The 16708-nt window shown below is 37.9% G+C and overlaps 1 protein-coding gene across 1 annotated transcript in view; it reads right to left on the bottom strand.

The window, feature by feature from the left end:
• Positions 1 to 470: 470 nt before the first annotated feature.
• Positions 471 to 16708, bottom strand: part of ednrab (endothelin receptor type Ab) — a 30146-nt gene continuing 13908 nt past the window's right edge. The window contains exons 6-8 of the mRNA XM_067445396.1: positions 9583 to 9716; positions 9105 to 9213; positions 471 to 5234 (exon numbers count right to left, since the gene is read on the bottom strand). Of these exons, the coding sequence (XP_067301497.1) occupies positions 5091 to 5234; positions 9105 to 9213; positions 9583 to 9716 (387 nt within the window). The 3' untranslated portion in view covers positions 471 to 5090. The remainder of the gene's footprint in view (positions 5235 to 9104; positions 9214 to 9582; positions 9717 to 16708) is intronic.

The following is a 16708-nucleotide window of genomic DNA, read 5'->3' as shown; positions in this document are numbered from 1 at the left end:
AAGTGTGTTCAAAACGATGTTATGACGTTACTCCATGCGTTCACTTGTTCACACTGCTAAGAGTAAAGCGCTCCTGCCAAATAAAAGCCGAAACCGAGGGTAACGCAGATATGACGCGATTGACAGGCGACTCCCTCAAATGCAATGCTGCAATGTCCCTGTCCTTAGTTAAAATAGCAATTTTCTCACAATTTACAAATAGTTGGAAACTTCTGGGATATTGTAGGTACTCAACTGAACAAAATATATAACACTGGCCTAGTGGTTTTTGGATATTTTACTGCAAAAATACTACATAGTTCACCTTTAAAACTCATGTCAGCTGTTTAATGATGCTCTTAATTCTGACGAAACAATTTCCTGAGAAAATTCTTTCCCCATTTTCCTACTAAAATGGCAAGTGGTCTGTGAGAATGACCCCGTAATTCTGCCTCTTAAGCTGACAGATTCACAACCAGCAGACCACACACTGATAAACAAACTTCAAACATTTATTTACATGTAAAACAAAAAGTACATTTGTTTTCAGAGCTACTGTCTGATGCAAAACAACATTAGCCAACATCAACCCATGTGGAAATGCAGAGTACATATATGAGATTTAATTTGACTCACTTCGACTGTTTCTAATAAATAGCTTCACTTAGGGTCTGTAATTGAGTAGTCGATCGTGTTAAACCTGTGCGGTTACAGTGACAATGAGACGGTTACAGTGACGTGCCGTCTCATTCCCTTCTCAGGGAACCATGGTAACAGTGACACATGAGGTGTTTCTCAATGTCAAGGATGCTTCCTTGGAAGGACTGATCCTTCCAAGTCACTTCCTTCAGAGGCTAGGCGAGGCTCCTATTTAGCATTCGGAGAACAACGTAAATGGAACAGGCTAACAAGTGCACGTCATTGCGTCATTACGTCAGTGAAAAGGTCCGTTGGCCATCAATAACATTATGTGTAACGTTTTTGTATATATTTTTATATCAATACAGTAGTAATTTGTACCGGCATTTAAACGTTAAACTTTACGTATATTTACTACGGTTATAACAAATGTTTGGTAACGTAAATAAAAGCATTGTGGCAATCAGCGAGGTGAGGGACTATGAGAGCGGGCCGGTGGAGCTGTCGGTAATGAGCGGCAGCTGATCGCCTCCACACCGGTCTCGGCTCACGGCAGAGTGATTGGAGTATAAATGGTGGAGCGTGGAAGACGAGAGAGGACTAGGCCTGTTTATGTTATGGTTTATTATGTGTGTGTGGGCAGTCGCCCGTGAGGGGTTTCCCCGTGTTACTTTCGTTTTGTTTATTATTTATTATAAAGTTATTGGACGTTCTCCGGTTCCTGCCTCCTTCCTTCCCATCTCCAAACTCCGATACAAGCATATTTGCCCCGTTCACGCTCTGACTCCGAGAACGTCAGAAGATAGCGAAGCTGCACGCATAGGATTGTAGGTGATTTGAGAACGCGAAGAGCGCGAAGGCTGCTCATATGCATCCTTTTCTGTATATGACATTTTTCGAACGAAGGACTCAGTCCTTGGTTGAAATTCCGAGGATCCTCGACATTGGAACAGTCCTTCGTCGGATGTTGATGACGTGGCATCCTTGGAATTCTGGCTTCCGAGGATCCTTCCTTGACATTGAGAAACGCCTATAGTCTCATTCCCTTCTCAGGGAACCATGGTTACAGTGACACATTGTCTCATTCCCTTCTCAGGGAACCATGGTTACAGTGACACATGGTCTCATTCCCTTCTCAGGGAACCATGGTTACAGTGACACATGGTCTCATTCCCTTCTCAGGGAACCATGGTTACAGTGACACATCGTCTCCTTCTCTTCTCAGGGAACCATGGTTACAGTGACGTGCTGTCTCATTCCCTTCTCAGGGAACCATGGTTAAAGTGACGTGCTGTCTCATTCCCTTCTCAGGGAACCATGGTTACAGTGACGTGCTGTCTCATTCCCTTCTCAGGGAACCATGGTTACAGTGACGTGCTGTCACATTCCCTTCTCAGGGAACCATGGTTACAGTGACGTGCTGTCTCATTCCCTTCTCAGGGAACCATGGTTACAGTGACGTGCTGTCTCATTCCCTTCTCAGGGAACCATGGTTACAGTGACGTGCTGTCTCATTCCCTTCTCAGAGAACCATGGTTACAGTGATGCACCGTCTCATTCTCTTCTCAGGGAACCATGGTTACAGTGACGTGCTGTCTCATTCCCTTCTCAGGGAACCATGGTTACAGTGACACATCGTCTCATTCCCTTCTCAGGGAACCATGGTTACAGTGACGTGCTGTCTCATTCCCTTCTCAGAGAACCATGGTTACAGTGACACATCATCTCGTTCCCTTCTCAGGGAACCATAGTTACAGTGATGCACCGTCTCATTCCCTTCTCAGGGAACCATGGTTACAGTGACACATGGTCTCATTCCCTTCTCAGGGAACCATGGTTACAGTGACACATCGTCTCATTCCCTTCTCAGGGAACCATGGTTACAGTGACGTGCTGTCTCATTCCCTTCTCAGAGAACCATGGTTACAGTGACACATCATCTCGTTCCCTTCTCAGGGAACCATAGTTACAGTGATGCACCGTCTCATTCCCTTCTCAGGGAACCATGGTTACAGTGATGCACCATCTCATTCCCTTCTCAGGGAACCATGGTTACAGTGACGTGCCGTCTCATTCTCTTCTCAGAGAACCATGGTTACAGTGACGTGCCGTCTCATTCCCTTCTCAGGGAACCATGGTTGCAGTGACACATGGTCTCATTCCCTTCTCAGGGAACCATGGTTACAGTGATGCACCGTCTCATTCCCTTCTCAGGGAACCATGGTTACAGTGATGCACCGTCTCATTCCCTTCTCAGAGAACCATGGTTACAGTGACACATCGTCTCATTCCCTTCTCAGGGAACCATGGTTACAGTGATGCACCGTCTCATTCCCTTCTCAGAGAACCATGGTTACAGTGACGTGCTGTCTCATTCCCGTCTCAGGGAACCATGGTTACAGTGACGTGCCGTCTCATTCCCTTCTCAGGGAACCATGGTTACAGTGATGCACCGTCTCATTCCCTTCTCAGAGAACCATGGTTACAGTGACGTGCCATCTCATTCCCTTCTCAGGGAACCATGGTTACAGTGATGCACCGTCTCATTCCCTTCTCAGGGAACCATGGTTACAGTGACACATTGTCTCATTCCCTTCTCAGGGAACCATGGTTACAGTGACGTGGCGTCTCATTCCCTTCTCAGGGAACCATGGTTACAGTGATGCACCGTCTCATTCCCTTCTCAGGGAACCATGGTTACAGTGACACATTGTCTCATTCCCTTCTCAGGGAACCATGGTTACAGTGACGTGCCGTCTCATTCCCTTCTCAGGGAACCATGGTTACAGTGATGCACCGTCTCATTCCCTTCTCAGAGAACCATGGTTACAGTGACGTGCCATCTCATTCCCTTCTCAGGGAACCATGGTTACAGTGATGCACCGTCTCATTCCCTTCTCAGGGAACCATGGTTACAGTGACACATCGTCTCATTCCCTTCTCAGGGAACCATGGTTACAGTGATGCACCGTCTCATTCCCTTCTCAGAGAACCATGGTTACAGTGACGTGCCGTCTCATTCCCTTCTCAGGGAACCATGAATACAGTGACGTGCCGTCTCATACCCTTCTCAGGGAACCATGGTTACAGTGACGCACCGTCTCATTCCCTTCTCAGGGAACCATGGTTACAGTGACGCACCGTCTCATTCCCTTCTCAGGGAACCATGGTTACAGTGACACATCGTCTCGTTCTCTTCTCAGGGAACCATGGTTACAGTGATTCACCGTCTCATTCCCTTCTCAGGGAACCATGGTTACAGTGACGCACCGTCTCATTCCCTTCTCAGGGAACCATGGTTACAGTGACACATCGTCTCGTTCCCTTCTCAGGGAACCATGGTTACAGTGACACATAGTCTCATTCCCTTCTCAGGGAACCATGGTTACAGTGATGCACCGTCTCATTCCCTTCTCAGAGAACCATGGTTACAGTGACGTGCTGTCTCATTCCCTTCTCAGGGAACCATGGTTACAGTGATGCACCGTCTCATTCCCTTCTCAGAGAACCATGGTTACAGTGACGTGCCATCTCATTCCCTTCTCAGGGAACCATGGTTACAGTGATGCACCGTCTCATTCCCTTCTCAGGGAACCATACAGTTGACTTAAAGGAGTGAATGAAAATGAGTGTGTGAATACGGACAGCTGTTGTGTGTACATCCGATGTACACTCGTTATTGCGGTGCATTGTGGGATTGAATGAGTGCACTCGATAATGTCCGCTATGGTTTCAGACACCACTACCAATGGCTGTTCCCTCAAATAATGCCCTATTTGAGGGTATAGGGGGCGGTTTCAGATTCATCCTGGGTTCACACCAAGAACAAGCTGGATAAGATAACTAGAATGAGACGGTGCATCACTGTAACCATGGAACTGCGAAGATAACTAAATGTAATTTGCTTTATTAAGTGTGGGTGGATTCTGATTCGTAGTGATTTAAAACTCTGAATCAATCAAACCAACTGCTTGACAAAGACCCCTGCTGGTCAAAACTGTAAAACTGGCATGAAAACACTATTTACAAAACCATCACAAATGCTTTATTGAAAGTGTAATCCATTAAATGGAATCTACAAATCATCAAATAACATCAAAATATTGTTATCTGAACAAAATTAGTGAATATAAATTGATAGACAAAAAGTGTACAAAATTTTAAAATATGCACTGTCGCACCTACTGATAAATAGCAGGCACAATCAGTGCAATAGCAATAATTATATAAATATATATGTTAATATTTCTTTCTCACACTGGATGACTTAGTGTCTGAAATAGTGTCTGTTTACCCAGAGTACACACTGATCTTGTTCAGTGTGTGTGTGTGTGTGTAGGTTTATGGTAGGTTTAGGGGTAGGGGCAGTGTATGGGGATAGAAAATACGTTTGTAGAGTATAAAAACCATTACGCCTATGGAGAGTCCCCACATTTCACAAAAACAAACGTGTGTGTGTGTGTGTGTGTGTGTCAGTTGTAGCTGTCCTTGCGCAGTGCGATCCGGTCTGATAAGCCGTTCTGATCAGGGTTCTTGTACTGGAAACTGGTCCCGTTTAGGGGCACGACACTGCTTAACAACGAGCCAGTCGGATAACACCAGCAACACAAACACGACTGAGAGAGAGAGAGAGAGAGAGAGAGAGAGAGAGAGAGAGAGAGAGAGAGAGAGAAAAGATTAGATCATTCATATTCATATCATATTATCAGACTCATGACAAACACAAACAAGTCATTGATTAAATTTGAGTGCTCGTTTTTTAATAATAATAAAAAATAAAAAACATTTATTTTAATTTAGCCTTAAATACAGGACAAGATACAGTAAGTGTCTCATTCCACGAATGAAAATGGGCCATTGGCGTCCTCTGCTGGCATTTGTTATAGTACATAATGTACTGTATATATATATATATATATATATATATATATCAGGGTTCGTACACCTTTTCAAAGGTCAAATTCAAGCACTTTTCAAGCACTTTCAAGGTCCATTTTAAAGATTTTTCCAGCACCTAACACCGCTGTAAATTACATACCAATACATTGTCAAAATTATTATTTAGTGATCATCACATTAAAAAGATAATAATGCTATAAACAGCCAAAATTGTGTTTCGTAAAGCAGAAGGATCAGATATTTAACCAAATCACAAGTTTTATTTATTTTAAATGTATCACTGTCTAAGTAGACTGTGCTTACTATCTAACCTGCCTTTGGGCAGCCTTTGTCAACAAAATCACTTGACGGGTTCACTTAACTTTCACTTCATTTATTGAAAATTTTAAAACTGCAAACATTCGTCTTTGAGGTAGACAGTCAATCGGATTCAGCTCATTGACCTTTCTATTTTAAATTAATTTCTTTTTTTTGTGTGTATGTCTATAGGCAATCAAATATTTCTTCACAAGAGATCACTTTATATGATAAGGCTTAAGCTTTTTTTTTCATAAACATTGCTCAATTACCATTACAATTATCTCACAAATATGCTTACAGTGCATGTTCTACAATGGGGTAATTGTGTTGCAGTAGCTTACATAAAGCACAAGAAAGCTTGACTTCAAACGGTAAAAAGAAGAGAAAACAGTAATAAAATAAGAACAAATAAGAAAAAATAATAGCACAAATAATTCAGGTATAGGCCTAGGTCTAACTGTATTCAGTTGAGAAACTGAATTAAAAAAATAAACAAGTTATCAAATTTAAAATAACATTGGCTTTTCATTGTAAAAATTTAATACATATTAATCTGTTAAAGTTACATAAGTTTATCAGTAAAGAGCAGCATATGATCTTTTGTCTTTTGTAGTTTGAATAACTGCTGCCCCTTTAAGACCTGACGCAAGTGTGGAATCAAAACACTGTTCCTGTTACTCATTCTTCTGAACTGTTTACGATGGTATTTACGTTAATACACACCCAGGTGAACATTGTAACATTTTGTGTGTGTATTTGACCATTAATAAGCTGGGAAAATGATCTATTTTTTATTTTATTTACTTGTATGTGAGAGGTCGGCTTATAACGGTATGTGCTCACTTCAGATATGAGCGCGAAATCTGCGGGAATTTGTAGAATTATGTGCAATCCTGTGCGAAATTCAGACCAATCACACACTAACACACTGTCATAAAGAAAAATCCATCAGAACGCGTCGGCACGTTAATGTTCAGATGGTTAACCTGTCGGCCGGAGGCGGAGGAGAGCAACAGGTGTAGAGAGGAGAGGTATCGTTTCGGATATTACATTATCGATGCATTTCAAAAATATCAATATTTTTGACAGCACTAAGTTACTTGTATGACCATCTGACACTATTTTTATGTACTGAGCTAACGTTTGTAGGTTTTAATTTGCGGATTTGTGGCTAACGTTACGTTCACTGCCTATTCCACAAATGAACATGCCATAACGGACATGCTAATCTTACATTATCACATTATACATGAGTTTCGTTGCAAAACGAGATATATCCATTTTGAGAAATGTTGGTTATTTGACATTATTATTTAAGACATCAACAGTCAAGTTCATTCACAATTTTTGTACATTAAACTATTACTTGAGCTCAGTGCAGGCCAGGGACACAATATTCTTCAAATCCAGGATATTTTTAATTTAATTTTATGTCCATGAATAGTTCATAAATAAGTCAAAAACCATGCCAAACTGCAACATATTTATCTTAACATTGTCAAACATCTTAAATTGGTTAAAAAAAAACAATACATCATAAATATATGGAATAGTATATACAAAGATTGATTAATAATAATAAGATTCCGAGTAAGTTTTGGCCAGAACATACATACATATATATTTTTTTCTTTTTTCTTTTTGCAAAACGCTATATATCCACCATAGGCTATATTATTCTACTGTAATACCATTAAGAAAAGCTTGTGTGTGTGTGCGTGTGTGTGCGCGCGCGCGCGCATGACACAGACCAACGTTACTCGCAGTCGCACGATGAACAAAATAAATCTTTGGATGTTTTCGCTCCCCTGAATGCCTTGCCGTTTGGTCTTCTCCCTTTGATGATTTTCTTAAGATGCCTTCCTGACCGGCTCCAATCCGTCATCGAAATCCATAACGTTAAGCTTGACTCTGAAGCTTTGATTCTCTGACTGACAGACAGCTGTTGATCAGTGACGTAGCCAATACGTGACTGACAGCTCGCCTACAGTATAAACAATTAAATGGTAAACCTTTTTTAGTTAGCCTATTGAATCCTCTTTTTAAAAATATGTTTTTTGTTTTGCTATTATCGTTAAATCACTGAGCAAACTCGGAGCACTTCACCGGCGGTGACTCTCTCCTCGCATGACATCCTGAGCTCGCGCAGCATCCTGAACGTTCTTTATCGCACTTTGTAAAGACACTGGGCTGGCGGATATCGCGTTTTGTGAAAAAAATACATTTTGTAGGAGGCTTAAAATGTACATTTTTAAATCTTATTAATGACAGCAATTAACACATAGATTAAGGTACATCTAAACAGTGATTTCCAATAATAAAATCTAAATGTCAAAAAATGGCGTTTATCGCGTTTTGCAACCAAACTCTTCATATGTAACGTACTCTGTCACTTATGCGAATTCCTAGCTAGCAGTTAATAGCTGGTTAAACAAATAGTCGCTAATGTGTAACGTTAGGCTACAGTAAACTTTAGTTAGCTTACTTGAAGTCAATGAGTAAGCCTACCTTTCATGTGACTCGAAAGAGCAGACTCGCCCATAGTGAAAAGCTGCAAGTGTTTTAGCAGACTTTACAAGAGGCACTTCGTGGGGTTTGTGGCCGTTTGATCCAAAATTCGAATTTAGCATCATTCAGCCAACGTTCAATGAAACGACAACATGGGGGCGGAGTCACACATGGAAATAGACAGGCAGATCGCGAGCACAGCAGGTTTCATTTTAGGCTCTCCAACATATTATATTTCTACATTTAATAAACGAACTATTTAGTCAGATAGGTATTTGTTGTAAAATAAATAGTTACAATTTCAAGCATTTTTAAGCACTTTATCTAAAATTCAAGCACTTTTCAAACCTTGAAAACACAACATCAAAATTCAAGCACTTTCAAGGATTTCAAGCACCCGTACGAACCCTGATATATATATATATATATATATATATATATATATATATATATATATATATATATATATATATATACTTAAAAAATAAAATGAAAATGGCAAAAACACACGAGTGAATTACTAAAACATTAACAAATTAAAATACAAACAGAAAATATAAAAATAAAGAGCAATTCAAAATATTAATAAAAACTACAGAAGTATCTCAATGATGCTAAATGCTTTCATTGGGCCCTAAAAAATGCTTTTTTGTTAAACATTTAATAAATTGTGTAAGTTTCACCTTTTCAGTTAATTAATTTGACTATTAACATTTAATGTAACCGTTAAAATGTTATCAAATTAAACTGGAAAAAAAAAATTAATCTCCGGTTTGTACCCTGAAGCAGTTCTTGAACCTCTTGCTGACGAAGTAGAGGATTATGGGATTGATGCAGGAGTTGATGGTGGCCAGATTTATACTGAAGTAATCAAACACCAACAAGAAACTGAGACACAAAAACAACAACAACACAAGTCAATGAACCAACTTCAGGTAATACACATTAAAAATATTTGATTGGTCAAAACCTCACTGTGTGTGTGTGTGTGTGTGTGTGTGTGGCCTGTTAAACCCTACATTATGGGGACAGAATCTCCCCACAAAGATGGCAATATCCGAAATTCTTGTCCTTGTGCGGACATTTTTTGGTCCCCATGAGGAAAACATCTTATAAATCATACAGAATGATGTTTTTTGAAAATGTAAAAATGCTGAATGTTTCCTGTGATGGGTAGGTTTAGGGGCAGTGTGTGTGTGTGCGTGCGTGCGTGCGTGCGTGTGTGCGTGCGTGCGTGTGTGTGTGTGTGTGTCATACTTCAGCAGGTCGCAGCGGCCGACGTCGTTCTGAAAATAAACCATCTTCTTCAGGATGCGACTCAGATGCAGTGGAAACCAGCAGAGAGCGAAGATCAGTACCAGAGAGAACACCGCTTTAGCCACTTCACGCCTCTGGACACACACACACACACACACACACACACACACACACACACACACACACACACACACACACACACACACGTTACGACATCTTCATCTGCCTTTAGTGTGTAATCAGGTTGCAGTTTGAGCATGAAAACGATTCATATGCAGAATAAAGGGGCGGGGCCTGGTTGGTTTAGTAGTTAGTCGTGTGTTGAAACTGGCAGTTATGGTGAGGGGCGGGACATTTCCCAAACACCAATCACAACACACGGCTCCAGCTGACCAATCAGAGCACAGTGTGCTATCAGAAGGCGGGGCTTCATAGAGACAGGAACTAAACACAGTTACTGACAGACTGGGAAGAGAGGAGCCGCAATAATGGAGACTATGAGGAAATGATCAACATTCAGGCGGGAAAACCTGCTCTAGTAGAGCCAGAAAACAACATCATAAGTCGTCTTTAAAGGGGTGCTAAAACACATCCTTTCGAAGGCCTGATTGTGATTGTGGGGTGCACTGTAATGTGTGTTCATGCTTTGTTTTTAAAAAATTGCATTATTTTTCATATATTTTATTCTACACTGCTCTTTCTCTCCTTATTAAATGGTTTGATGGTTTCCTGGTTCAATGAAGCCGGTGTCATGACTAATCGTGTCCACTTAGGACCCCAGAGCGATTCTATTGGCTGAACAAACTTTCAACGGGTAATCTGTTCAGAGCCTGATTACAATTCTAAAATAGCGTTTTTATTTTTGTTGTTTAAATCGTGTTAAAATAGTCTTTAATGTCTTACAAATCATACGTTTCATATAGTAGTATAATAACTGAAGCTATAAGTGCTTATATAAGTATATAAGATATATATGAGCATATCTCGTATACAATCTATTTTATTTTGTGCACCTGTTCTGTATATTATTGTTTTTTTTTTTTATTCTTTATTATTTACATTATAGGTACATTACTATGTCATGATTTTGTATTACTAAGTTTATCAGTTGAAATAATTTATAACATTTTAGCAATTAATTACATATTTCAAGTTTGTGTGTGTGTGTATTTAGTATGGCAATTAATTTATAGTTTATTTTTAAACAATTTCTTGTCCAGAACCATGTATAACAACTTTTGATCAGGCATTTAAAACCGCTACCAAGATGGGTCCTATAAGCGGACACGATTTCACCGACGGACAGGAATCATCATGACACCGGTCCCTCAAAAATATGCAGTGGGCTCTGATTGTTTCGCTGGCCCAGCTGTGTTGTGATTGGCTAACCGCCTAGTGCCCTCCAGTCCACTCTTCTCCACAGCAATAAAAATAGCCCCGCCCCCTTATTTAATATTCACGGAGGAGGGGCTTATGTAAATATTTAACCCGCTGATGTCAGCGAGTCTGGAGGAAAAGGCTGTAGTTCTCTATCTGTAGTCCTTAGAAAGTGATTTCTTTAAAAGGAAACATCTCCCTTTGCTTTAAACTTTGAGCGTTGTAACTTTGCAGATGTTGTTTATGCTCAAACAGCAAACATACACACTAGGTAAAGTTAGAAAAGTGAAATCGTTTTTTTACCGCCCATTTAAGGCAACATGTCCTCCTACCAATACGCCTATATAGGTAATTTGTCACTTCCTAGAAATACGACCCACAGGAACGTTTAATAAAGTTGCGCCCCTATCGACAATATTTTAATTAATTAAATATGACGCAGAGGAGCGTTTACTAAAGTTGCGCCCCTATCGACAATATTTTAATTAATTAAATATGACGCAGAGGAGCCTTTACTAAAGTTGCGCCCCTATCGACAATATTTTAATTAATTAAATATGACGCAGAGGAGCGTTTACTAAAGTTGCACACCTATCAACAATATTTTAATTAATTAAATATGACGCAGAGGAGCGTTTACTAAAGTTGCACACCTATCAACAATATTTTAATTAATTAAATATGACGCACAGGATCGTTTACTAAAGTTGCGCCCCTATCGATAATATTTTAATTAATTAAATATGACGCAGAGGATCGTTTACTAAAGTTGCACACCTATCAACAATATTTTAATTAATTAAATATGACGCACAGGATCGTTTACTAAAGTTGCACCCCTATCGATAATATTTTAATTAATTAAATATGACGCAGAGGATCGTTTACTAAAGTTGCACACCTATCAACAATATTTTAATTAATTAAATATGACGCACAGGATCGTTTACTAAAGTTGCACCCCTATCGATAATATTTTAATTAATTAAATATGACGCAGAGGATCGTTTACTAAAGTTGCACACCTATCAACAATATTTTAATTAATTAAATATGACGCAGAGGATCGTTTACTGAAGTTGCGCCCCTATCGACAATATTTTAATTAATTAAATATGACGCAGAGGAGCGTTTACTAAAGTTGCACACCTATCAACAATATTTTAATTAATTAAATATGACGCAGAGGATCGTTTACTAAAGTTGCACCCCTATCGTCAATATTTTAATTAATTAAATATGACTCACAGGAGCGTTTACTAAAGTTGCGCCCCTATCAACAATATTTTAATTAATTAAATATGACGCAGAGGAGCGTTTACTAAAGTTGCGCCCCTATCAACAATATTTTAATTAATTAAATATGACGCACAGGATCGTTTACTAAAGTTGAGCCCCTATCGACAATATTTTAATTAATTAAATACGACCCACAGGAGCGTTTACTAAAGTTGCGCCCCTATCGATAATATTTTAATTAATTAAATATGACGCAGAGGATCGTTTACTAAAGTTGCGCCCCTATCGACAATATTTTAATTAATTAAATATGACGCAGAGGATTGTTTCCTAAAGTTGCACCCCTATCGACAATATTTTAATTAATTGAATACGACGCACAGGATCGTTTACTAAAGTTGCGCCCCTATCGACAATATTTTAATTAATTGAATACGACACAGAGGAGCGTTTACTAAAGTTGCGCCCCTATCGACAATATTTTAATTAATTGAATACGACACAGAGGATCGTTTACTAAAGTTGCGCCCCTATCGACAATATTTTAATTAATTAAATATGACGCAGAGGAGCGTTTACTAAAGTTGCGCCCCTATCGACAATATTTTAATTAATTAAATATGACGCAGAGGAGCGTTTACTAAAGTTGCAAACCTATCAACAATATTTTAATTAATTAAATATGACGCAGAGGAGCGTTTACTAAAGTTGCACACCTATCAACAATATTTTAATTAATTAAATATGACGCACAGGAGCGTTTACTAAAGTTGCGCCCCTATCAATAATATTTTAATTAATTAAATATGACGCAGAGGAGCGTTAACTAAAGTTGCACACCTATCAACAATATTTTAATTAATTAAATACGACGCACAGGATCGTTTACTAAAGTTGCACACCTATCAACAATATTTTAATTAATTAAATATGACGCACAGGATCGTTTACTAAAGTTGCACCCTTATCGACAATATTTTAATTAATTAAATATGACGCAGAGGAGCGTTTACTAAAGTTGCACACCTATCAACAATATTTTAATTAATTAAATATGACGCAGAGGAGCGTTTACTAAAGTTGCACACCTATCAAAAATTATTTTAATTAATTAAATACGACGCACAGGATCGTTTACTAAAGTTGCACACCTATCAACAATATTTTAATTAATTAAATATGACGCAGAGGAGCGTTTACTAAAGTTGCACCCCTATCGACAATATTTTAATTAATTAAATATGACGCAGAGGAGCGTTTACTAAAGTTGCACCCCTATCGACAATATTTTAATTAATTAAACACGACGCACAGGATCGTTTACTAAAGTTGCACACCTATCAACAATATTTTAATTAATTAAATATGACGCAGAGGAGCGTTTACTAAAGTTGCACCCCTATCGACAATATTTTAATTAATTAAATATGACGCAGAGGAGCGTTTACTAAAGTTGCACACCTATCAACAATATTTTAATTAATTAAATATGACGCACAGGATCGTTTACTAAAGTTGCACCCCTATCGACAATATTTTAATTAATTAAATATGACGCAGAGGAGCGTTTACTAAAGTTGCACACCTATCAACAATATTTTAATTAATTAAATATGACGCACAGGATCGTTTACTAAAGTTGCACACCTATCAACAATATTTTAATTAATTAAATATGACGCAGAGGATCGTTTACTAAAGTTGCACCCCTATCGACAATATTTTAATTAATTAAATATGACGCAGAGGAGCGTTTACTAAAGTTGCACACCTATCAACAATATTTTAATTAATTAAATATGACGCAGAGGAGCGTTTACTAAAGTTGCACACCTATCAACAATATTTTAATTAATTAAAAATGACGCACAGGATTGTTTACTAAAGTTGCACCCCTATCGACAATATTTTAATTAATTAAATACGACCCACAGGAGCGTTTACTAAAGTTGCGCCCCTATCAACAATATTTTAATTAATTAAATACGACTCACAGGATCGTTTACTAAAGTTGCGCCCCTATCGACAATATTTTAATTAATTAAATACGACTCACAGGATCGTTTACTAAAGTTGCGCCCCTATCGACAATATTTTAATTAATTAAATACGACGCACAGGATCGTTTACTAAAGTTGCACCCCTATCAACAATATTTTAATTAATTAAATACGACTCACAGGAGCGTTTACTGAAGTTGTGCCCCTATCGACAATATTTTAATTAATTAAATATGACGCACAGGATCGTTTACTGAAGTTGCACACCTATCAACAATATTTTAATTAATTAAATACGACTCACAGGAGCGTTTACTAAAGTTGCACCCCTATCAACAATATTTTAATTAATTAAATATGACGCAGAGGAGCGTTTACTAAAGTTGCACACCTATCAACAATATTTTAATTAATTAAAAATGACGCACAGGATCGTTTACTAAAGTTGCACCCCTATCGACAATATTTTAATTAATTAAATACGACCCACAGGAGCGTTTACTAAAGTTGCGCCCCTATCGACAATATTTTAATTAATTAAATACGACTCACAGGATCGTTTACTAAAGTTGCGCCCCTATCGACAATATTTTAATTAATTAAATACGACTCACAGGATCGTTTACTAAAGTTGCGCCCCTATCGACAATATTTTAATTAATTAAATACGACGCACAGGATCGTTTACTAAAGTTGCACCCCTATCAACAATATTTTAATTAATTAAATACGACTCACAGGATCGTTTACTAAAGTTGCGCCCCTATCGACAATATTTTAATTAATTAAATACGACTCACAGGATCGTTTACTAAAGTTGTGCCCCTATCGACAATATTTTAATTAATTAAATATGACGCACAGGATCGTTTACTAAAGTTGCACCCCTATCAACAATATTTTAATTAATTAAATATGACGCACAGGATCGTTTACTAAAGTTGCACCCCTATCAACAATATTTTAATTAATTAAATACGACTCACAGGAGCGTTTACTAAAGTTGCACCCCTATCAACAATATTTTAATTAATTAAATATGACGCACAGGATCGTTTACTAAAGTTGCGCCCCTATCGACAATATTTTAATTAATTAAATACGACTCACAGGAGCGTTTACTAAAGTTGCACCCCTATCAACAATATTTTAATTAATTAAATATGACGCACAGGATCGTTTACTAAAGTTGCACCCCTATCAACAATATTTTAATTAATTAAATACGACTCACAGGAGCGTTTACTAAAGTTGCGCCCTTATCGACAATATTTTAATTAATTAAATACGACGCACAGGATCGTTTACTAAAGTTGCGCCCCTATCGACAATATTTTAATTAATTAAATACGACTCACAGGAGCGTTTACTAAAGTTGCACCCCTATCAACAATATTTTAATTAATTAAATATGACGCACAGGATCGTTTACTAAAGTTGCGCCCCTATCGACAATATTTTAATTAATTAAATAGGACTCACAGGAGCGTTTACTGAAGTTGCGCCTCTATCACCAATATTTTAATTAATTAAATATGATGCACAGGATCGTTTACTAAAGTTGCGCCCCTATCGACAATATTTTAATTAATTAAATATGACGCACAGGATCGTTTACTAAAGTTGCGCCCCTATCGACAGTATTTTAATTAATTAAATATGACGCAGAGGAGCGTTTACTAAAGTTGCACCCCTATCGACAATATTTTAATTAATTAAATATGACGCACAGGATCGTTTACTAAAGTTGCGCCCCTATCGACAATATTTTAATTAATTAAATATGACTCACAGGAGCCTTTACTAAAGTTGCGCCCCTATCAACAATATTTTAATTAATTAAATACGACTCACAGGAGCGTTTACTGAAGTTGCACCCCTATCGACAATATTTTAATTAATTAAATCCGACTCACAGGAGCGTTTACTGAAGTTGCGCCTCTATCACCAATATTTTAATTAATTAAATATGATGCACAGGATCGTTTACTAAAGTTGCGCCCCTATCGACAATATTTTAATTAATTAAATAGGACTCACAGGAGCGTTTACTGAAGTTGCGCCTCTATCACCAATATTTTAATTAATTAAATATGATGCACAGGATCGTTTACTAAAGTTGCGCCCCTATCGACAATATTTTAATGAATTAAATACGACTCACAGGATCGTTTACTAAAGTTGCGCCCCTATCGACAATATTTTAATTAATTAAATATGACGCAGAGGAGCGTTTACTAAAGTTGCACCCCTATCAACAATATTTTAATTAATTAAATATGACGCAGAGGATCGTTTACTAAAGTTGCGCCCCTATCGACAATATTTTAATTAATTAAATATGACGCAGAGGATCGTTTACTAAAGTTGCGCCCCTATCGACAATATTTTAATTAATTAAATATGATGCACAGGATCGTTTACTAAAGTTGCGCCCCTATCACCAATATTTTAATTAATTAAATATGACGCAGAGGAGCCTTTACTAAAGTTGCGCCCCTATCGACAAT

Source organism: Pseudorasbora parva, chromosome 6, assembly GCF_024679245.1.
Source record: "Pseudorasbora parva isolate DD20220531a chromosome 6, ASM2467924v1, whole genome shotgun sequence".
In the NCBI taxonomy this organism is placed as follows: domain Eukaryota; kingdom Metazoa; phylum Chordata; class Actinopteri; order Cypriniformes; family Gobionidae; genus Pseudorasbora; species Pseudorasbora parva.
Note: the sequence above shows the minus strand (reverse complement) of the source record. Positions and strands in the feature narration are given on the sequence as shown.